Source organism: Sebastes fasciatus, chromosome 8 (assembly GCF_043250625.1).
Source record: "Sebastes fasciatus isolate fSebFas1 chromosome 8, fSebFas1.pri, whole genome shotgun sequence".
In the NCBI taxonomy this organism is placed as follows: Eukaryota; Metazoa; Chordata; class Actinopteri; order Perciformes; family Sebastidae; genus Sebastes; species Sebastes fasciatus.
Window position 1 is genome coordinate 34,120,961 of NC_133802.1, and position 25,172 is coordinate 34,146,132.

Below are 25,172 nucleotides of genomic sequence, written 5' to 3' on the forward strand. Positions count from 1 at the left end.
AAAAAAACAATAACCTTCAAGATCCAATGACAAATCAGTCTCTGCCTGAGCAAGAAAAACAGTACGAGGAGGAACAAAGGCTCAAACAGAAAGGCTTTTTTGCTGAGGTTTAGACCTGCGTGGCTCTCTGTTCTTCACAGAGCTCACTCGCTGGGCTTTAATCTTTCAATCTCACTTTGGTTTTGATCTCAAATTAGTCCTTGCCATCTGTTGCACAGGATTGGAAACCCACCTCCTGAAGTCTGAGAGTGCTTTAAATACCCAAATGAGAAGCCAGCTAAATATTTGAACAGGAGATTTTATGGCAGGTTAATAATTTCAGTGCCGGCATCACGGCCTTATGGATATTGATTTTTGCTGCTGCTGACCTCGATGTCATCTTTCTGATCTTTCTTTGTGCACAGACCCATCAGGCCAAAGACAAAGATGCCCATGCAGACACATTTCTTTTCTATGAGTCCTCAACATCTCATGCGGAGACAAAGAGAGTGAGACAGTAAGAAGACTGGAGGAGACAAATAGAGTGAATGAGAGGAGGAAGAAAGTGACATTGCAGGAGAATGGAGATGGATGAGGAAATGACGGTAAGCAGGAGACGGGAAAAGAGAGCACGTTAAAGCAGAGGGAACGCTGGAGTCAGAGTGTGACAGACAGGAGGAGGAGGAGGAGGAGGAGGAGGAAGGGCGGGCGGGCGTGGGAGAGATGCGAGTTGAGTCAAAGCCCCCCGAGCTCCCCTGATTTCTCTGTGAAAGACACAGTGCTGAAAAGATGGATAGCGTGTGCCCTCTCTGCCAAGGCATGCCCAAGACAATGACATCATCATCATCATCATCATCATCAAACGAGCAAGGACACGAGGCGAGAGCCCCAGACTCACGCTTGGATCTTTTATTCATTATTATTCACTCACTTATTCATCATTTTCCTTGGCACTCAGATTTTCGCTTTGTCTTCATAATTAAAAATATTCTTAAAATAAAACAGTACTTCTACAGTCAGACCGCGATCGTGAGCCGTCTTCATACATCAATAAAAATATCACCAAAATAAATATGTACTCTTACTTTTAAATACATATATGTGGACACTTTGGAGCGTAGTACAGGAAAATGAAGTCATCACAGGTTGAGGTGTAACAGTAGGTTACAGTTAGAGAACAGGTTTTATTTCCTTCATACTGGATGTAATGTGTTGTGTTGGGGTTGATATACTGTTGTTGTTGTTGTTGTTGTTGTTGTTGCGGCGGCGTCACTGCTGGCGCTCCTTCTCGGAGAGTCTCTTCGCTTTATTCTGGAGGTAGCGAGCATTGCCCTCCTCGAAACGTCTCTGCTCTTCCTCGCCGTCAATCTGAAGAAAACACAACAAACCATTTTGTTTTCAGACACATTCGTCATTTACACGTATTGTGCACTGGAATGTTTCACCCCCCCTGCTGTTATTACATTAACCGTGGGCATGAAGCTCTGATCTAATTCACCAGCCTGTGCTGCTGTAATTCATTCATCTTTCTTAATGAAATACAGAATGATTGAAACTCGGCGAGAGGCTCCGCATTAGAGGATGAAGAAGTGTGCATCTAAGTCGAGTTGAACGAAACCACATGAGGTGATTTGCGAGATATTTATTTATTCCCCCTACAACATTCTTTAACCTGCTTTTCATTACAATAACATGTTAAACAATGCAGTATATAAAGCATCGTGTAAGTGTGTGTCGTCTGCAGCTAATTTTATATTTCTGCAACGCTGGCAGCAAAGCCCCTAAGGATGGTGATGTCAGTCAGTCCATGAGTCCAGTTCTTTGCCCTGAGATGTCCCATTATCAGCACAACTACTCACCAGATTGCATGAAATTCAATGTGACTGTTACAGTTAAGTTACCTAAAGGATCACTCCTGTGATTTTCGGGGGCTGATGTTTTTTCATCTAATACCACTAACAGGTCAAATCTCTCTTAAAGGGATAGTTCAGGTGTTTTGCAGTGGGGTTGTATGAGGTACTTATGCATAGTCAGTGTATTACCTACAGTAGATGACGGTCGGCACGCCTCCAGTTTGGAGAAACAGACAGGAGTTACCGCACGGAACCAAAGTAATGTCCTGCTGTGGACGGGGCCACCTAAAACGAAAGGCCCGCCTAAACATTTTTTTAGGCGGGCCTTTCCTTTAGGTGGCTAAAATAGGTTTTGCTGCCGGCCCCGTCCACAGCAGTACTAGTGGACGATCACAGCCCCTAGCTGAATGAATCCTAATGTTTACAGCTGTTCCATTGTAGTGCACTGTAGCACCATCATGTACGTCCATAACGTGGCCTTATAGACATATTCTCAGTCGGTTTTAGCACACCATATAAGAAATATATTGGTATTACACCTTTTAATAATGACAGCACCCCTATAACACCCAGGAACTCTGGGAAGACCTCCTGGATTTACAGCTGCTATGAGTCACTTTTCACTTCTGTTTTTAAACTGAGCAGCACTTTCAAGCCTGTGAAGAACAAATCTTCTCTTTCTCCTTCACTTAGCTCAGTTTGGCTGCTGATTCGTGGGAGGAAGCACTCGCTAGCCTGCGCAGTTTAATTAGACTTGCCTGGCAACCTCGTGACTTAAACAACAATACCACCACCGGTGACAGTGTCAACACTTATTTTTACGGCGCTGCCCGCTCTCCCACTCCCTCGTCTGCACACTGCTCTAAGGGAGTGTGTTGCATGTGAGCACGTACACATAAAGGCCGTCGCATGTTTTTGTATGTAACACTTTGAATAGTGGCGCCGATGACATGTACGGATGGAGGCTCTTTGCTGTGCACACACCAGGTGGTTGGCAGATTCAAGAGCACCCGCCACTCAGCGGCACTCGCTGGCAGATGGCGCCTTAACTTTATGGAGAGAATCAGGGTGGTAACAGATACGACGAAACATCACGCCGGGGACGAGCCCAGAGGTCACGACTCCAATGTGATGGAGGATATTAAAATAAGGATGCAGCGGTGGGAATATCTCTCTCTGTAGAGCAGGTTCAGGAGCAAACCGCTGTATACGGTGTGTTTGTTGTATGTTATATAACACTCACTATATGCCATTCGACTGAAAGTAAAGGATGATTCCAGTTCATTGACTTAAAAAAAAAAAAAAAAGAGAGAGAGAGAGAGAGAGAGAGTTTCACCACAGTTCCACTATTTTCAAACATTTACATAAACAGAAATTAGGGATGAGAATCACCAGAGGCCCCACGATACAATATTATCACCATACTTAAGTCACGATACGATCTTATTGCAATTTTAAATATGTTGCGATATGCTGATATTGAGATAAGATGTTTTGTGATTTATGACCTTTTTTCAACTGTAAATTATGCAGTTTGTCCTCATCTCTTTTATATAATAAGATGCAGTTTTCACGCTATTCATCTCAGAGTTTTCATTCACACATCTTGAGGTCAGAGGTCAAGGGGACTCCTTTTGAAAATGGCCATGCTAGTTTTTCTTTGCCAGACTTTAGCGTCACTTTGCAGCGCTATTTAGCTAACATGACATAGCTTTAAGACTGAGCCCGCTACAACCTTTGAAAAACAAAATAGCGTCCGGTCCTGCGGTCCGACTGTTAAGAGGTTAATAGTTTATATCATAAGTGATCTATGCTTGACATGCGTGTATCGGTATAATATTGTCATGCAAATATATCGCGATACGATGCTAAATCGATTTTTTTCCCCCAATCTCATTTTCAGAAACTTAATTTTCCTCATTCTAAATTTGTAAATGAACACGATCAGGAACTGTGGAGTGTTGTTCTAGTGTGTGAAAGTTACTACAGTCACACAGCTAATTCATGGATATGAAATCGATTAACAAATAGTGTAATACCTGTAGAGGCCTTTCACACCCTAGCAGTTGTTGGCGGGCAGCAGTTTTTACAGACAAAACATGCGGCAACTGAGTATCCCTCCGCTCACTCCTCCCTCTTCAAGACTGCGGTAACGTGAGCCGCCGAGTGCAAAACCGTGCTAACGCCGTTCACTTCCCTCAGAGGCCATCCTTACCATGACAACACTACTTTAGGAGCGACGGAAGTCAGACGGCGGCTGGCGGTACCACGGTTTTGTATTCACGTTACAACATTTTCACAAGCGTGTCAGAGAACGACGGTGGCCTTCAGGTAACGTAAACACCTGAAAGTCTCTCTCTAGATCCAGTGTTTGGTTTGAGCAACATGGCGGACTTCGTGAAGAGGACTCGCTTCCAATGTAGATATAAACGGCTCATTCTAAGCTAACGAAAACACGATTCTTAGTTTCAGGTGATTATACACTAATGAAAACATAGTTATTAATATTATATTATATTTCTGCTAATAGATGCCCTACACTGTTCCTTTAAGTGATGTCTCGTTGCTGTATATTGTAACGAGTCACAGTGAAACAGTAATATCATGCTTTTCTTACGTCATCACTGCAAAGACAGCGAGCATTTTCTTTTGAAGTGGTTACCAACGGTTACCTGCGACTGTGTTGGAAGACAGACAGCGACACAAACAAGGCCTCTCTATTATTATAATATCTTTCTGAGTTGTCTGACTCTGTGTGTGTCTCTAATTAGACAGGAATATTGAGGCTATTAGTTTACATCTCCAACTGAAAAATGCACAGGGAGCCGGTCATTACAATATTACTGAAATAAGCCCCGACAAGGTGATTTGGGACCCTGACACCAAACAGAGGTGTATAAATCATCTCCTTTAGCACAGCTAGCGCGCGTACCGAAGACATCCATCATTTAACACAACACACTGGTTTAAAATGATTTCATTACAAGCCCAAAAATAGCTCTGCAGAGAGACTGCAGCCGTGCAAACACAGACAAACAAAACTCAAATGGTGAGACGGTGAGACTCTGTGCGACCAGCAGAACCAGTGAAAAGTAATCATGTTAAAATGTTATTGGTCAGTTGCATCTGTCTGCAGTCAGCACAGATAAACAAAATGTAATATATGGACAGCTGTTAGAGGAGCTATAGGCTGGTAAAGAGTGAACGTTTTAACATTTACCTCTGTGAGTGTGTGTGTGACAATGCCACAAAGAAATGCAACCCAAATATATACAAACAGAAACACACTCTGTCTCAGTACAAGTGCACAATGTAGTAAAATGCAGCCATTAGGAGGTGTATGGTTTATTGTTTTCAGGCTGTTCGTACCGTTTATTCTCACCATTTCTCTCCTTCTATCCCCTCATATCCCTCTCTTTCTTTCCCTCTCTTTCTCCCTCCCTCTCTCTCTCAGGCCCCTGAAGGATTTAACCATTATCTAATTACACTTGTAAAACCATAGTCAGCTACAGCTTGAGATGGTTTAATGAGCGTGCCAATTAAAAGGAACTGTACACACCTGACTACTGCTAATGAAGAATGACGGTTAATAACGATACGAGTTATGTTCCTCTAAAGTTTCTTGTCCAAAGCAAAAGAAATAGATGATTCTGGCAGGAGAAAATGTGAGACTGACTGTCGACACGCTGGACTTTTATTAGTCTGTTATGTTAGAATTTAAACTTTATTGATGTGCGATTTCTCCCAACACTACTACTTGGTTTCTTGTGATTGTCTCAAAATGCATTTTCACTCCTAATGAATGAGTTTTTATGTGAAATAAGCCGTCTTTTAATTTGACTTTTAATTCTCAGGAAAGAAAACTAAATAATTCGCCCCTCTGGCATAAACGAATATTCATCAGTTTTTATTCATTCATTCATTTTTTGCTCCTGCTTACTGGAGTATTTCCATCTCTTAGTTCTCTCCATTTCTCTCTCACTGAAGGTCCTTTCAGACACAACGCGACAACGCCACCACTGCACTCTGAAACCTGTTATTTCTAACGGCTTGCGACAATGACACGACAGCTTTTCGCTCTATCAAGCAAAGCCCATAATGACGTGGCTGCGAGCGGCTCTCTTCTGCCGGGAAACGACATTTGGTGTAGCTCTATTGCCGTCCGGGTGGACACAGCAGGGCTTATACACGCTGTACGGCGCCAGAAACAGGTTGAGATAACGAAAAGGAAAAGAAAGGTGTGAAAATCGGGAGAAAAACAGGAGAAGTGTGACCCCGGGAGGAAACCGGGAGAGGGCAATGAAAAGCGAGAGTTTCTCTGGAAAATCGCGAGGGTTGTCAAGTATGGTCAACCGCTGCCGTGATCGGTTAGTTAGTTTGTGTTATTGTGCGATTTTGGTTAGTTCGGATTCACCAAAGTCACACAATAACACAAACTAACTAACCGATCACGGCAGCGGTTGACCAACAACCCCATGTTCTGCGGGGTAAAGTTTTGTCAATGGAGTCTGGTGGATTTGAAGAGACCATAGATGGATACAACGGCTTCAGTTCCCCCGTTGGAAAGGGCTCTCACATCAAGGTAAAGTGGTGAAAATATTCTAAATATAGCGTATACTTAAACTGATTTTTTTATGTGAGTCTTTCTTTTAGGTAGCTAAAATAGGTTTTGCTGCCGGCTCCGTCAACAGCAGTACATTACTCCTGTCTGCTTCTCCAAACTGGAGGCGTGCCGACCGCCATCTACTGTAGGTAATACACTGACCATGGATAAGTACCTCATACAACCCCACTTCAAAAACACCTGAACTATCCCTTTAAAATGATATTAGTCTTATCTCACTGGGCCAAACAAAACTATGGAAAGACCCAGATGTTTTAGTTATTGTTTTCATTCCAAGAAACCGGTTTTAAAATGTCTTTTTCTCTCTTACAGTAATAGTAGAAGATGGTGTCCTAAGTGAACTATAACATCAGAGCTATCACATCTAAAAGCCTTAATACTGGCGTTTCTACTTTTTTGTCCACATTATATTTCTGTGTATGCACATTATTTGTCCTGCTTATACTTTGTGTGCATCCCTGCTAGGCTGCACGTCTGCATGCATATGTTTATGCTCATGCGGCTCACATTTGCATAATTCAATGTGACAATTCAATGCTGGGCTCAAAACGTCCTGTTGGTGTCCCCACGTAATTGGCATTCCCACACTGGCTCCAGTCTAATAACTGTGATTATGCAGGATCATCACCTCCGAACTGATGGCTCTCTGATGCAGAACTTATCGGCCCTGCGTGTCTCCAGTCGCATCCCTTTTTACATTTCAGGCCACAAGAACATTCATGTGCAATTACTTGTGCAATATTTCTTTGCAATCAACGTGACTGTATGTGTAACAGTTCCTACACGTCAAGACTGATGGCCCACGTTGTGTAAAACATAATGGCTCCTCTATGAACAACACTAGAGTCTACAGCCATGTTAGTACGGAGGCACAATGATGCTTTGAGCTAAATGCTAACATCAGCATGCTAATTTGCTCTCAGTTATAATAGATGTATTATAGTTTAGCATGTTAGCATGCAAATGTTTACTAATCAGCGCTAAATACAAAGTACAGCAGTGCTGGATGGGAATGTATTATGGTTTGTGTCCACAGTGGTGTTTTTGGACGCAAGGGATCGCCTCGCTTCCCAGCATTGGACGCTTGATGAGCTGCCACAAGGCACCTGATTGGACGAACGCAGCTTTCAAACCGGAACCAACATGGCGGCTCGTTTGGAAACTTTTTTTCTTATATATTATGAAAATAGTTCACCGAAATGTGTTTCTGAAAACATTTTAGATGAGAAATAATCCACGCAGTTGCTGAATCTGTCTTCATTTTAGGTCGACAGCGGTTAGTTTAAACCCTTTTTCGGGAGTTTCCAGAGGCGGCGAGTCGCACCGGACGCCCCTGATTTACATAAAGTAGCTCAGACCTCAAATTTATGCGAATGAGGGGCGGCATATGTGACGGTCCCTCTCTCGAAACACAACGCCACCAGAATGCATCGCACGGCTGCTTCCATAGACAATGAATGGGAAGCATGGGAAGGATCCTGTGGACACATACCATTAGTTAGTATTTAGTCATGAACCAAAGTATTGGTCAAATTAAAATTTTGAACTGATGGTGGCACTAGATGAAAAACTAAGGGCTCACCAAAGTTATGAATGTCTGAACCAACCTATCCATTCAATAGTTGTTGAGACATTTCACTCAAAACCCCAAATGTGAAAAGGTCAGAGGACCATTGAAGTAATCGGGATGCATCATATGGGAACCATGGATGTCTGTTCCAAATTACATGTCAATCCATCCAGTAGTTGTTGAGATATTTTCATCTGGACCAAAGTGATCCAACATCCCTAAAAAACACATTTGTGACAATACAAAAAAAAGAAATAAACCAGTGGTGGTCATCTGCACTGGAACACATGAAATTACCCATTTGAATGTCGTCTATTGGCAACCAAGACAAAGTCAGACCTCAGAGCCTCGGCTGATCGGGTCAAACGGCCAAGAAAAAACAGCTGTTTCACCTGGCGAGCCGGTCGTCCATTAGGTGGACAGTTGGACAGAGTGTGACAAATTGCGTATAAACTTGGAACGGGGACGAGGCTGGTTAACGAGACAGCTCGGACAATGCCAACAAAAATGCCAGAGGGGTTCCTTTGTGTTGGCACGAGCTGTTATTAGAGTGGACACGGGCCATCAGAGGCGCCGCCAAATGCCAGGGTCTCAAAAGTAGCACTAAGCTGTAAGCAACCGGCTCAGCAGAAATAACAGCCATCTGGGCCGGCGTGAGTCTGGAGACTGACCTATACAGAGACACGCTCGTACACAACGGATGACATTTTAGACAAAGCTGAAAGGTGTTTTAGTTGTAGACGTTAAACAAAATCCTTTCAAATACTCTGTACGCCGGCTTTTCCTGAATGCTGAACGGATCTCTGTTCATGTCTTTTTAAAAAGCACTGATTAAAACAGAAACAGAAAACAATTATACGATGTCATTAGGAACAAATTGATTGACAAGGTCATGAAAAATTGGAATGATAGACTAAAGCACATGTGAGATATGAGAAAGAGAAAAGCTCTGGGGTCTGCGGGGACCCCAGTCGGTAGGACGAGGGTTAAAAACGGACATATAACAACAACACCCTTCCTGTTGTGTCTGACTGGGTGAAAGGTGTTTGCTCTATTGATTCCTCTACTGTATTATTGACACACACAAATGGATTATGTCATGTTGTGTTTTTTTCACAAGAATTGACCTGCATGGCTGTAATTTAGTCTTGACTCTGCATATAGAACATTATAGGCTTCTATGTAATATTCATGAATAAGGTATAATAAAAAAATGCCTTATATTCATAATTAACCATCCCTTTGCAGCTTCGTGGACCGAGGCGCAACGAGAACAAACGTCGTCGATGTGTTCCGTGATTTCGAGCACTGGATTACCACCGAGTCAGAAATATCTGCAACTCTCTGGCACAAGTGTACCCGTTAACCCGTTGCTGATTGTCTTGAATGGGAGGCATCTAAAAATAAACGTGCATCACTTCAATGTGGACTACAGGAGGTTGCCATGACAACCGGGCTTGTTTTTGTGTGTCACGGGAGGCCATCTGAGTCTCTGCCAGCGAGGAGGGAGGGAGGGAGAGAAAGAGATGGAGGAGAAGGAAGGAAAAGAAAAGAGGGTAAAGGAGGGATGGAAGGAAAGTGAGAAAGAGGAATAGAGGCAGAAGGAGAGAGAGATGGAGGAAGAGAAGGAAGAGAAGGAGGCAGGAAGGAAAGATGTGATGAAACATTGAACAATAAGGGAGGGGAATAAAGAGAAAGCAAGATGTAAGAAGGAACAAACACTTCTGTATGTTCATAACTGTATATATATATATATATATATTAACCGTTATGCCTCTGCAGAAGGAATGCTGAATGTAAACAACAACATTTTCATTCATTCAGTAACACCAGTACAACCACATCCGTCCACCACCAGCTGGTATCCAGTCTGCGCTGGCCACTGGCTGAGGATCCAAAGTGCTGACCTTCTGGTAACAAGCCAGTTTTCTAACCTTGAGGCGACTGTTACCCCGTTAAGATCAGCAGAAATACAGCGAAGACATGCACTGGTCAAACTTCCCCATTCCCAGACCACATTAACCAGCTCTGACTGGGGGATCCCGAGGCGTTCCCAGGCCAGTGTGGAGATATAATCTCTCCACCTAGTCCTGGGTCTTCTCCGTGGCCTCCTCCCAGCTGGTCGTGGCCTGGAACACCTCCCAAGGGAGGCGCCCAGGGGGGCATCCTACCAGATGCCCGAACCACCTCAACTGGCTCCTTTCAACGCAAAGGAGCAGCGGCTCTACTCCGAGTCCCTCACGGATGACTGAGCTTCTCACCCTATCTCTAAGGGAGACGCCAGCCACCCTCCTGAGGAAACCCATTTCGGCCGCTTGTACCCGCAATCTGGTACTTTGGGTCATGACCCAGCCCTCATGACCATAGGTGAGAGTAGGAACGGAGACTGACCGGTAGATCCAGAGCTTTGCCTTCCGGCTCAGCTCTCTTTTCGTCACAATGGTGCGGTAAAGCGAATGCAATACCGCCCCCACCGATACTCCGATTCTCCGGCCAATCTCACGTTCCATCGTCCCCTCACTCGCGAACAAAACCCCGAGGAACTTGAACTCCTTCACTTGGGGTAAGGACTCCCTCATATAGACTATTTAATTATTGAATTACCATAAATCATGCTATATCATGATATATATCGTGATATATATGACCTCTATCAGGAAAGGAGATTTCGACCAGCCCTACTATCTATGCTGGCCCAGTGTGCACGTGTATTATTTCAGCCCTTTTCAAGGGTACTACTGCAGAGAGGAGAGGAGAGGTATCCCCCCTCCCACCCCCCCACCGATAGCCTCCCTTCTGTTCATGCCGTCCTCTTTCCCCACTTCAGCATAGTGTGCCACGTCGGTGACAGCCCATCTACAACCCTCCCCTGCTGAGCTAAAAGGGGAAAATCTAAAAATAGTAAACACAGCGGGGCTCACTGAAGAGAAAGCGAGGAGGAGAGAATGATGGTGGGTGGGGGGAAGCACCTGCAGTCAAAAATAGCAGAAGCCGTCCTCTCCATCGGGCTATTTATAGAACACAACTGGAGCAAAATCTGCCGCCATGTCAAGAAAATTTCAGATATTCTACGTTAAAGACGGGGAGGAGGAGACTCACCCTGATCCTCTGAGATATTATGAAAATAATGTCTTTAAGTACAAATAGGAGACATACAGGTGATCGATATTAAGGTTTCAAAGTCACAGTGCACTGAGCCACATGTTGAGAATCATACCTGGGTCAAGAATAAGCACAAATAGCAGAACAACATGGAGGTTTGTTTGTTTTATAATGAGGAGTTTTAGTACAACCAGATGAAGATGATATATTATAAGAGGAAGATCAGGCAGCACGGAGGGCGCCAAGAGATTTACTTTTAGAAAATCATACAAGATAATTTAGTACGATCTTTAAAGGAATAGTTCGTCACTTTGGGAAATAAGCTTATTTTAAATTCTGTCCAAGAGACAGATGAGAAGATGAGAAGCTACAGCCAGCAGCCACGGTTAGCTTAGCTTAGCTTAGCAAAAGGAAAGGAAACAGACAGTGTGTTCCAATCCGCGTACTTCTGTACTTACACCTACTACTTTGAGTGCATAAGTGCGTTCACACTGGGAAGTACGGCAAAATGCAGTGCACTCAAAGTACCCGGATGTTGTACTCAAAACGGTCAGATGGTTGAGTGTGGAACGCTGGACACTTTCCACACTCAACTGTCGCCATCTTGGCTACGTAGCGGAAGGGGCGGAGCCACGACCACTATTCAGAATAAAACAATACAATACGTAAACATACCGGTGCATTTTCAGCCAACAGGAGGACACATCGTAGGCGACGACGTTGGAAAAGTAATTTCCACTCTGCTTTCATTTTTTTTCAGAAGATATTTTGGCGGGTAGCGAGCCGCGGTCAAATGTTGCCATCGTCATTTCCGGTCAGTGCGCCGCAGAGTATTCGATTTGAGACGACCCTACCTCGCTGAAATTTACGCACTACTCAAGTGAGTACAGAGTGCACAAAGTGCACTGCATTGAAGTGTACTTCTGGAAGTACGTGGATTGGAACACACTCAGGGTGACCAGACGTCCCGAAAAAATTCTGGATGGTCACAAATTACGAGCAGTTATCCCGTTTGTCCCGAAAATTTGACTAAACCTGAGTTTTGATTAGTTAGACCCATAAAATATCAAATACTGATTGTTGTGAAACATTATTTTGCTGTTATCTACAGAAAGGGCGCTGTTATGTCCGTAGCCTACTGGAATTCTATAGGATGTTTTTAGCCGTGTACAGTAGTGCCGCAAATTGATAAACAACTATGCATAGCAGCGATGCATGGCGGCGATGCATGGCGGCGATGCATGGCGGCGATGCATGGCGGCGATGCATGGCGGGGACGTTAATGAATCAAAATGATGGTAAAAGGTTTTATAGTCATCAAAATGCAGTACTGTATGTGCCGATTGCTTCTACCTACTTCTATGACACTGGAAAACATACTGAAGCATTTTGATGACTATAAAACCTTTTACCACATTCAAAACATTGTTGATCATCATTTAACCCTGAACCCTAACCCGCCGGCAGGAAGGTGGGTTTAAGAGGTTAAACCCTCCATCGTACCGGGAGGGAAATACCTGTGGATCACTGCCGCCTTACGAGATCCAAACAAAGCAGGAAAGAACACTGCTATTATTATTACTACTGTTCGTTGACACTGGATGTAACGTACTGGAGGCCCCGCCCTAAACTCCCTGTTCTGAATATCACTCATACCCACGGGGTCACCCTAAATGGAAACAGCCAGCCTGGCTCTAAATCTCACTAATTAACACATTATATCTCGTTTGTTTAATCAATACAAAACTGAAGTTTAAAACTGTAATATTTCGTTTTTAAAGGGGGATTATGTGCAGGAGTATTTACTCTGATGGGTGCTGGAGGCAAACATCTTTCAAGCACATGTATAAATACTATTTGATAGGACTATTCAGAATAATAGATGGTAGTTTACCTGGGGTAATATTAATTGTTCAGCTGCATTTGCATTATCTGGCTTACTGGGCTAATTAATGTCATTGTTGCACTTCCATCCCTCACCGACCCATCTCCAGGTGTTAATTGGGTTGACGTGTTAGTAAACCTTATTTCCTGCATGTGACGCTTGTCTTTTATACACTCAAGGGACTGACATCTATGAACAGGTTTACCGCCATCACTAGATAAGAGTTTGGATGGACACTCCCTTGTTTTGAGTCTATCTCATATCTCATATTAAAGCCCTCAGTAAATAGTGATGAATCCAGGAACAGCCCTGATTGAGCCTCGTCCTCCTTCTCACGCTCATATAAATAAACACGCATTTGTGCTCAGTGATCTGTTCATGCACGTGCACCTCCACACGCAAAGCCCACTCTGTCACTACATGCATTATAGAGCCTTATTGGTCTTTGTGTTACACACATATTGTATCTCTATCCAACATTTTCATGCACACACATTTCTCTATTCCTGCCGTGTTTATCTGACATGTTACATCAGAGCGCTAGCAGCCCGGCGTCCATTTAGATTGCCTTTTATAGTGTTGAGGATGAATTATTGAAATCATCAGGAGATTTTTTTTTTTTCTTTTCATAAAATTGAGGTGAACAGAAGAAATCTCAATGACTCTAATCTTCGCTGCCATTAAAACAAAAAGCTTGTGCGAGATGGAAAACCAGGTAATGAATGCACGGAGGGAGGCAGACAACGGAGCAAAACCGGGTTTATGTGAAATGGAAATGGGGAGACTGACGGGCACTTCTTAAAACGCCGACGTCTGTTTTCAGATAGACGTGTCATGATGTTAAAGGTTGATGCTGCACCTTTAAGTGTGTGTGAATGTTTATGGTAAGACGGGTCAATGCAGCACTTGGCGGCATGACGACACAACGATACCAAACCTTTTCCACGCTTCACTCTCATCCACACCGCCAAGCTCGGCTTTCTTCCTGCAAATTCCTTATTACACGCTTGTGTTACTTGAAACACGGCAGGACATGCAACACTTTTCTTTTAAGATCTTAGACAACAATATGTAGTATACTTACTATATTATATATTTTCTACATGCTTTGGTGGATTATTTTGGTTAAAGTAAGTAAGAGAACAGATGCAGGTTAACCCAGAAAACAGCTTTGTGCTTGACCTCTGCTACTTCTTTCTCTGCTTGGTCGTCACTTTGAATGCATTTTCCCGGCTCACTCAGTACTCTGCATATACTTAAAGTTTAATGATTAGCCCGGGTGAAAACTCTCTGAATTTTGTACAAGTGTGCACTCGAGAGAATAATGACCTGCTGTTGGTCTGTCAGATTTCACTGGAACTGCCCACTCAGCCCATGCCATTGTTAGGACAGCCGATTCGACTGTTATCAGGCCATTGAATGGGCGTTATCGGTGGTTATAAGCGCTATAGATGTGGGTCAGTAGGACCCTGCTACACCCAGTAGTAGGTTTTATCATCTATTCATATGGTCGATCACCGAAAGAAGGTGTAAAAGAAGACGAAAGCGACCTCTAGCGACCGTAGTAATTATGACGGGAGCAGAAGCGGAAATCAGGTGCTGTATTAAAGTCAGCGTGAAACTCCATATGGGGCGGCGGTCGGGGCCAAAACACAATGTTTTTACCTAAACTTTACTAAGTGGTTTTGTTGCCTAAACCCAAAGAAGCCATTTTGTTTGTGTTAAAAACATAACATTTCATTCAGTTTTACAATGTGTTACTTTAAGGTTTCGCTTTCACTTTTACAATGTAGTAGGCGTAGTAGGCCCCTAATCACCCACATCTCTGGTGCTTATAGCGAGTGATAAGGCCTATTTAGTGGACTGATAACAGTCAAATATGATGGTTAGGGACTGTGCTTGACCAAAAAGTAGTGCCGTCAATTGATTTAAATATTTAATCACGATTAATCGCAAATTAATCACACATCTATTCTGTTCAAAATGTACCTTAAAGAGAGATTTGTAAAGTATTTAATACTCTTATCAACATGGGAGTGGGCAAATATGCTGCTTTATGCAAAAATATGTATATATTTACTATTGGAAATCACACAATTGTCCAGAAACCCTCACAGGTACTGCATTTAGCATAAAACAATATGCTCCAATCATAACATGGCAAACTGCAGCCCAACAGGCAACAACAGCTGTCAGTGTGTCAGTGTGCTGACTTGACTATGACTTGCCCCAAACTGCATGTGATTATCATAAAGTGGGCATGTCTGTAAAGGGGAGACTCGTGGGTACCCATAGAACCCATTTACATTCACACATCTGGAGGTCAGAGGTCAAGGGACCCCTTTGAAAATGGACATGAAAGTTTGGAGCGTTATATAACCTCCTTTATGACCAGCTAGTATGACATGGTTGGTACCGATGGATTCATCAGGTTGTTTAGTTTCATATGATGCCGGTATCTTCACTCTAACTTTAAAACTAAGCCGCTACATCCTAAAAATTTGCGTTAATGCGTTAAAGAAATAAGTGGCGTTAAAATGAATTTGTGTTTACTATGACAGCTCTACAAAAAAGTCAGAAAGTCGATGCCAAATGTATGAAGGAACTGGTTCATACCATGTTTGTGCAACAACAAACATTCAGCCAAACAATAATCTTTATCATAAAGCCTAATGATAATGAATCTAATGTTAAAAAAAGAAACTGCAATCCACTAAATGCTTTATTTAGCGCTGAATGTGATTTTAATGGCTCCTCTGTTGTCTAAATCCCACTCACTGATCATCTCACAGAATAGTTGGATGCGTTTTAAAGGGATCATCACAGAGACAATCAGGGTGTGCTAATGGCCCCGGGATGTAAATGTGCTGAGTTAACACAGATGGCCTGCGCGTACACTGTTTGCATATAAACAGGGTTTTGGATCGAGCCAGAACAAACAGCAGGCGTCTCCTCCTGTCTGCAGGTAAACATGTAACACTCTACATCCTGACAATAAGTGCTGAGTCAGCCAGACACACTGTAGAGTCCAGGGATGTTGCAGAGATATTAGCATTCAGCCCTCGATGCTCACGGCTAATGTGCAGACACAGCAAAGACTTTAATGCACTGAAAAGACACTGATGTGCAAAAATCGCCAAATGAAGGACAGAGTCTCTGATGCTGTGAGCTTGTGACCATCAGGGCAAAAAGCAAAGAATGAGAAGATTGAATTACTGAATAAGAAGTGAAGAGATAACAGAATCTGTGGACAATAAATTGGGGTGTAATGAGGAATCGGCCACTTGTATTTGCATAAAATTTCACTGCAAATTAACTGGAGAATAATATTTAGTCAGGGGTGGAAGTAATGGATTATTTTTTTTTTTTTTATTTATTTATGTATTTATTTTTGTATTTATTTATTTATTTATTTATTTATTAATTAACTTATTTTTGATAGCCTGTGAAAATATTTTCTAGCTCTATAAAATACATTTTTATTTCATCATGTAAGTTGTCCAAGGACAAGTTTCTAATCTTTATCAGCGCCCACAAACTTTAAAGGCATCAGCAGAATAAAATCCATGGCCTGATTTGATCACAAAACTGAGGGACCAAGAAACCAAAGTTTTAAATGAATCTGTGTCAGACCTGTGTAAATGTATCCCTATGTGTGGATATAACATGATGTGTTGGATCAAATGAATGACAGACTTTGGAGAGCAGAGACCGGACGGAACCAACCTTAAGAGGGGGGACAGGCAGAGGCTTGTTGTCCTTGTCCAGGGAGATGAAGGTGAAAAAGGCCGAGACGGCGCGAATTTTCTCCACCTCCATCAGCGAGGAAACATCCACCAACACTTCGATCTCCATCGACTTGTTACTGACGAACGTGAGCCGCCCTGTCACCGTCACCACACAGCCTGGGGAGACGGAGAAAAAGATGTTTGACATTTACATGTTTGATGTTTGATGCAGTATACTGGATTTACGTTACCATAAAAGACATTTTCATTTCAGTAAGGAAAGTCCTCTCATCTTGATTTGATATAATTTCCAAAGAGCACTTTAATGTTTTAAAATCAATCAATCAAATCTTTCTTTGTATAGCACCTTTCATACAGGTTAGTGCAGTTCAAAGTGCTTCACAGATCCACGACAAGCCGAAAATACGTGTGTGGACCGTGAAAATAACAGAAAAGATAAAACAATTCAGCAAATTAACTATTTGATCATTTGATACCAAATGCATGTGAGACAATAAAATGATAAAAATAGAATAAAATAGAATAAAAAAAGCTATAGTAACAGTAATAGTAGTAAAACAGTGTGTAATTAAAAATTAGATTAATAAAATAACAATAAAATAGAATAAAATAATGCAAATTAAATACATTAAAATAAGTGATTAATAAAATAACAATAAAATAGAATAACATTCTTCAACTTATATACAATAAAATAAGTGATTAATAAAATAAAAATAAAATTGAATAAAATAGTGCAAATTAAATATATTAAAATAAGTGATTAACAAAATAACAATAAAACTGAATAAAATAATGCAAATAAATACAATAAAATAAGTGATTAACAAAATAACAATAAAATTGAACAAAATAATGCAAATGAAATACAATAAATAAGTGATTAACAAAATAACATTGAAATAGAATAAAATAATGCAAATTAAATACATTAAAATAAGTGATTAATAAAATAATAAAATAGAATAACATTTCACAACTTAAATACAATACAATAAGTGAAAGAAATAATAAAATAATATCCATTCTTAATCAAAGGCCTGGCTGAATAGGTAGGTTTTAAGTTTATGTTTAAAGATTTAAACACAGCTAAATCTTCACTGAAGCTACTCTGTCCTTCAGCCATCCATAGAGAAATAATATCATTATTATCAACATTTTATAAGGGTAAAAAAAAAAGTTGCAAGAGAGTGTTAAAAAAAATAAAGTTTTAAATCCTTGCAGTGATATTCACTGTAAATAATGTAAGCTGAAATCAAACTAAGGACCTTCATGTATAGCTACGCTGAACACACACATGAACATGAAATACGCTGGTGCATTGATAGAGTCAGCTGAGGAAAATGTAGGATCTGCTCTTGCAATCTGCTTCACACTGTTGCATCATGAACTTGTTGAAGTGTGTTGAAGCCGGTCGATGATCTGCAGCTGGAAGGATTTAAGAGACTGCAGCCAATCAGTCTCTCCTCCTGCAAGCTTTTCACATGAATACAGAGCACCACCTTCAGAAGTACAGCTTGTTTTTGTGCTTAAAGTACGACAGAAAAGTTAGAAAACACGTAAACACAAAGATGCATTTTTTAAATATGTTTTTAATGTTTAAAACGAGGACACATCGTGCTCACCGCTGCAGAGCATTTGCTACCCTTTTCTTTTTGATTTCATCCTGAGCCTCATCTAATCCATCTAGTGTGTTTGACTCATCAAAAATTACTGCTCTTCTCCTTTTGTCACTGCAGGGAGGTGGGAAAAAAAAAAAAAGTCAACTAATAGGACTGGGCATTGCTGATGTGTTTCTTTATTCCATTTCATGTGCCTGTACTGTATTATTACTGCTGTTGCCATAGAGACGAGGAGAGAAGGTATTATTCCTGCAGTCTGGGACGGATCTGGAGTCTACTGAGATCTTATAAAACAGTCAAAGTCTTAGATTATAAAAGATGTACATGTAAAATGAGAAAGAGGCTTTCATCAAAGTATGTGCTGCAAACAACTTCATAGAGAATTAGACTTTGTTGTTCGGTGATGGAGCTCTTTACTCGTCCGGTCTGAAGGCTGTCAGCATTGTATACAACAACAACGACAATATCCACTGTTTGTTCAGATGATTAAATCAACCTATGTTTGCATTTTCATGACCAGAGACCTCTTGCAGTCCATGCAAATAATGTCTGAACTCAGAAGAAGTGCAGCCACAAAAGAGAGGATGATGGTTGTGTGTACAACGTGTGTGACTTTAACACCACAGATCGTTGTTTCCAGTCTCCTGCTAGCAGGTGTTATTTTTTTTAATCATGACCACGGTGACCAAGGTTCTTTAACCTTAACCAAATAGTTTTATGTTGTCTAGACCTAAAGGAACAGTGAGGAACATTTCGGGGGATCTATTAACAGAAATGGAATATAATATTCATAACTATGTTTTCATTAGTGTATAATTAAAGAGTCGTGTTTTTGTTATCTTAGAATGAGCCGTTTATATTTACATAGGGAGCGGGTCCTCTTCACGGAGTCCGCCACGTTTCTACAGTAGCCCAGAACAGACAAACCAAACTCTGCCTCTAGAGAGAGACTTTCACGTTTTTACGTTACCTGAAGGCCACCGTAGTTCTCCGACACGCTTGTGAAACTGTGGTAACATGAGCTGCAGAGTGTTAAACCGCGGTACCGCCAGCTATACCGTCTGACTTCTGTTGTTATTATGGTAAGGATGGCCTCTGAGCGACGCGAACAGTGTTACCATGGTTTTGCACTCGGCGGCTCACGTTACTGCAGTCTTGGAAAGGGAGGAGTGAGCGGAGGGGTACTCAGTTGGTTGCAATCTGCAACCACACCACTAGATGCCACCAAATCGTACACACTGTACCTTTTAACTATCCATAAATACAACAGATCTTTTGTACATATGGTTTGATTTGAAGAAACTGATAAACAACCTACTTGTTGGAAAGTTTGAGTACGATTTTAAGAGATGTAGAAGAGTTTACAAGACGTGTGCAAATACAATTAGTTTGGTTTAAATCCCCTCAGTGTGTGTCGAGCCTGCTGGAGGAGATGTGGAGAGAAAACTGTATCTCAATGTAAAATAACATCTAAAAAATGACTGAGTCATATTAACACATACTTCAATGAAGTGTGAGGTGGTTATCACTAAATATTAACACATGTAACACTAAACTAAATGTGTGTTCCTGCCTTTGGCTACTGCTCTTAAAACATTTTCAACAGACTTCCATTGGCAACTTTTCAAAATCAAAGTGTGAGAATACCTCTGGTTCGGCTCTCTTCTTCTGAGAAAAAGTCATGAAACGCATCAAAAATCCACAGTGCCTGGAGCTCACTGGACGACGCCGACCATGGCTTTGAAATATCAGTAAGTTAGAATCTATGGCCCCGACCATGACTCTGAGATATCAGTAAGTTAGAATCTATGGCCCCGACCATGACTCTGAAATATCAGTAAGTTAGAATCTATGGCCCCGATCACGACTCTGAAATATCAGTAAGTTAGAATCTATGGCCCCGACCATGGCTCTAAAATATCAGTAAGTTAGAATCTATGGCCCCGACCACGGCTCTGAGATATCAGTAAGTTAGAATCTATGGCCCCGACCATGGCTCTAAAATATCAGTAAGTTAGAATCTATGGCCCCGACCATGACTCTGAAATATCAGTAAGTTAGAATCTATGGCCCCGACCACGGCTCTGAGATATCAGTAAGTTAGAATCTATGGCCCCGACCATGGCTCTAAAATATCAGTAAGTTAGAATCTATGGCCCCGACCACGGCTCTGAGATATCAGTAAGTTAGAATCTATGGCCCCGACCACGGCTCTGAAATATCAGTAAGTTAGAATCTATGGCCCCGACCACGGCTCAGAGATATCAGTAAGTTAGAATCTATGGCCCCGACCACGGCTCTGAGATATCAGTAAGTTAGAATCTATGGCCCCGACCACGGCTCAGAGATATCAGTAAGTTAGAATCTATGGCCCCGACCACGGCTCAGAGATATCAGTAAGTTAGAATCTATAGCCCCGACCACGGCTTTGAAATATCTGTAAGTTAGAATCTATGGCCCCAACCACGGCTCTGAGATATCAGTAAGTTAGAATCTATGGCCCCGACCACGGCTCTAAGATATCAGTAAGTTAAAATCTACGGCCCAGACCACGGCTCTGATATATCAGTAAGTTAGAATCTATGGCCCCAACCACGGCTTTGAAATATCAGTAAGTTAGAATCTATGGCCCCGACCACGGCTCTGAAATATCAGTAAGTTAGAATCTATGGCCCCGACCACGGCTCTGAAATATCAGTAAGTTAGAATCTATGGCCCCGACCACGACTCTGAAATATCAGTAAGTTAGAATCTATGGCCCCGACCACGGCTCTGAAATATCAGTAAGTTAGAATCTATGGCCCCGACCACGGCTCTGAGATATCAGTAAGTTAGAATCTATGGCCCCGACCACGGCTCTGAGATATCAGTAAGTTAGAATCTATGGCCCCGACCACGGCTCAGAGATATCATTGGTGTGCTGTGTATTGATAGATCCATGGAGCTGTCCGTGGTGCTGAAGTAGGAGTCTGAGTCCCACCTTTCGTCTTGGATCTATAATATTCTCTAAACTATTTAAAAACTGTCCCGCTTGCTATAAAATAACAGATCACCTCCTGCTCATTCAGGTAAACCATCACAGATGTATTAGTCTTAGTGAAGCGCTGCAGAAAAGACGAGACTGGGTGATATTTTAAAAGACCTTCATGATTAATAATTGATTTATGCAGGGAGTAGAGTCTTGGACTTGAGCAGCGTTGAAGGTCAGCCAACCTGAAAAACTGGCAGAGCCCCATCTCCGAGGAGCTGTTTGATACAGCTAATCTCCTGTGAGGAGAGTCCATGCCAGGGCCTCATGCTGTACGCACTAAGCCGGGGTTGTAATGCCTCTGAGCCATAGATTTGCTATTTCAGCTACAGCCGGCGAGAGTAGAGTTAAGGTTTTTTTTTTTTTCTATCACTCTTTCTACCTCAAATTGGACCAAAGTGAATCTCAGGTTGTGAAAACCAAAAGAAATCTACTCAGAATGGTGTTTTGTTTGTTGCTCTACATTTCCCTCTATTCACAGAGCTTCATGGAAAATTGCAAGTTTGCATTTCACAGTAACAAACGACCAGAGAAGACTACAAAAGAAGGCGATGCAGGTAGTGAAATAACAGCCCATCTCCATCAGGCTGACAAGAAAGTGTCTCATATTCAGACACGCACTGTACTGTACCTTTACTCCACACCAAGGAACTACAGTATTTGATTTAAAGGTCTCATATCATGCTCATTTTCAGGTTCATACTTGTATTTTATGTTTCTACTAGAACATGTTTACATGCTGTAATGTTAAAAAAAAAACGTTATTATTCTCGTACTGTCTGCCTGAATATACCTGTATTTACTCTCTGTCTGAAACGCTCCGTTTTGGAGCATTTAAACGGAATTGCAACAGAATTGCGTTGCTAGGCAACAGTTTGGGTCCATGTTTACTTCCTGTCAGCTGATATCATTAACATACACTACAACAGGAAATAAACTGGGACACATTTCGAATGTTTACGTTAAAAACCGTGTAATGGTCTAAATATATATATATATATATATATATACAGTATATATATATATATATATATATATTTGTGACATCACAAATGGACAAAAATCCCAACGGCTTGTTTCAAACGCACAATTTCTGAATCCGGGCTGCTGTGTATTTCTCTGTATATTGAGCATTTCAATACTTTCACAGTATTTATAAAGCACTTAAACCTGCTTTATAATATAAAAGACATGAAAATGTAACTTTTTACAATATGGGACCTTTAAAGTCTTTAGTTATTTGAGCAAACAGTTCATAGAAATGTCTGGTTTGTACAAATCATGCCGGATCAATATAAAGTGAACAAGAACATCATTGTTCCCTTTATTTCTTTCTCTCACGTTTTCTCTCTCGCCTTTAGCGCTCTCCTTTCAGATTTATGTCTTTCTTCTCATTCTTTGTACCTCTGGGTATTTTTCTGTAATGGATAATGGAGAGGAGCTCTGACTGAACATGCCTGTGGTTCATCAACGGTCAGCACCTCACTGACTTATATTCTCAGTGCAGAAACTAATAAACAAGTGACTCACAAGCTGTGACATGACTGCAGCCACTTTCTAATGTTTACAAAGACTCAACGTCTCGTGTCTCAAGCTGGACTTAGAAACCGAGGTTAACTATTCATACTTACTTTGTGAAGGAAAATCAATTCACTCAACATACAGATGTTATTATTTCAGTGAAGCATTGATGCTTTAGTTCTCACACAGCCTGCGATCTGTTGGCTATGTTCAGTCATTTCATCTCAACACATGCAAAAGAAAAGATAATCATATACTCCAAACGCAAACATGTGGGATCTCTACTGATCTCTGAATGTAGAACATTTTAAGTTCATTCTCAAATTCAGGTCTTCTGTGTTTCTTCTCTCCGATGAGAACTGTTTACATGGTAAAGCTACCCGGCTCTACAGCGATATCTCTGCCGCAGGACCCCACAAGACTGAAAATCTGTGCCATCAGTTAAGTGGACTGTTGAGGCGAGACGCAGCGGGACCTCCGCAAAACTTATAAACAAATCATCTGAACATCCTCCACATGAGCCGTGCACAGACACAGACCCGAGGTCTGTTTAATGTTCTGGGTCTTAACTTCACATCTCGCTGCGTTTAATGCTCATTTTGTCAGGAGCTTTTTTGTTCAGGAACCCGATAATGAATGTTGAATCATGATAACATTAAGACTGCCGCTGTCAGTGTTTTGTTATTTTTCTAACTTCTTTAATTGATTTCTCCAAGTGTGATTGTTAAATGTTGGTGCCAAATGATACATTTAGTAACTGAGGGACTAAGGTTACATCCAAAGTAATACATTTAGGTTTTAAAATGCATAACTTTTGATACGTTCATACCTAGCGTCACACTACTCCAGCGTTTTCGAGCCCCTAAAACGGAGACATCTGAAAACGCTGCTGACTCTGTTTTAGTTTTATAACTGCAGGGATGCGTTTTAGTCTGGACGGACAGAAACAGAGACCTTTAAAAGCGATGACGCAGACACCCACGTTTGCTTCGTGATTGGGTCTCATCAGTCATGATGTGTCCTTCCCCGATTCGTCACGTCCCATCACGTGAACTTTTTCTGGAAGGAAACAAACGACATCTGTTGTGTTTTCCGCCGCGTTGAACCAAGTCCCCAGGAAGAGCGCCGGCCGTTGATCCCGACTTTTGATGTGGCCAAACGGCGGTACTACAACTTCGGTGTCCGTCAAATGATGCCATTGGGCCCAAAAATACTTTTTCCCATAGACTTACATTGGGAAAGAGACGTCTGTAACTCAGCGGATAATTTTCTTTTTAAGGTAAATCAACTCCCCAGTACGAACACCTAAATAGCCTTTATTTAAAAAATTTAGTTTTTAAAGTTTTAAAATGAACTAACAGCTGAATCCAGAGTTATTTTCCTCTGCAAAATGAACGCGCATCAGACCCACGAGACTGCGACGCCCTGCGCGCTCATGTGACATATCCGGGCTCTGCTTGCCAGCATCCCGCTAGCTGTATGCGGCTGTAATAAGAATATATTGGCTGTAATTCATCACTTTTATTGTCTTATAATACATCCATGAGCTGTATGCTCTAAAGCCTTTGCCGTGAATGTATTCATGCATTCCGTTAATGTAACGTACGTTAATTAACATGTCCGTTCCCAAACAATCTAACGATTGATTATTGAAATACCATTGCATTGCTGTCTCTTAAACAAACACTAGCTGCTGCGGTTAGTAGGCTAGGCTACTACAGTAGTAGTACCAGTCTACCAGACTGCTAGCTACCGCTAGCTACCAGCTCGCTACGAGTGAGCAAGCCCATGAACGTGCGGTAAAATCGTGTACGCTATGTTCATGTGAGCAAGCCGTGATGGCAGCATGACGCAGCGTGACGACTGTGACCCTGTGACCGAGTCATGTGACCGAGGGGACGCTACTGTGCATGTACTATTTGCCCGAGATCTGGGTACTTTTCCAGACCGAAGTCGAGCTGTTTAGGCTTCATGCGCCACTGAGCAACTTTCATAGGAATGACCGGGGCCCCGCCTCCAACGCTGTATCCAGATCTCTTTATACATCCATGGCTCTTCCTTCGTAGTATTTTCTGCAACTGAACAACCAACCGCGCTGCTTCCTGTTTACACCGGCACGCACATGCCCAGTGTACGTGAATGGTCATGTGATATGCGTTTTCAGGCGTGGTAGTATGGACGGAGATTAATTCTGAAATGGCCCCAAAACGCTCATCTGGACTGAGATCGTTTTTTCTTT

At 41.8% G+C, this 25,172-nt stretch overlaps 1 protein-coding gene across 4 annotated transcripts in view; it reads right to left on the minus strand.

The window, feature by feature from the left end:
- Window positions 1-875: 875 nt before the first annotated feature.
- acot7 (acyl-CoA thioesterase 7) overlaps window positions 876-25,172 on the minus strand; it is a 78,486-nt gene continuing 54,189 nt past the window's right edge. For all 4 annotated transcript variants that reach the window (XM_074642633.1, XM_074642634.1, XM_074642632.1 and 1 more), the window contains 2 exons: window positions 16,740-16,918; window positions 876-1,347 (listed from right to left, as the gene is read on the minus strand). In XM_074642633.1, the coding sequence (XP_074498734.1) occupies window positions 1,249-1,347; window positions 16,740-16,918 (278 nt within the window). In that variant the 3' untranslated portion in view covers window positions 876-1,248. The remainder of the gene's footprint in view (window positions 1,348-16,739; window positions 16,919-25,172) is intronic.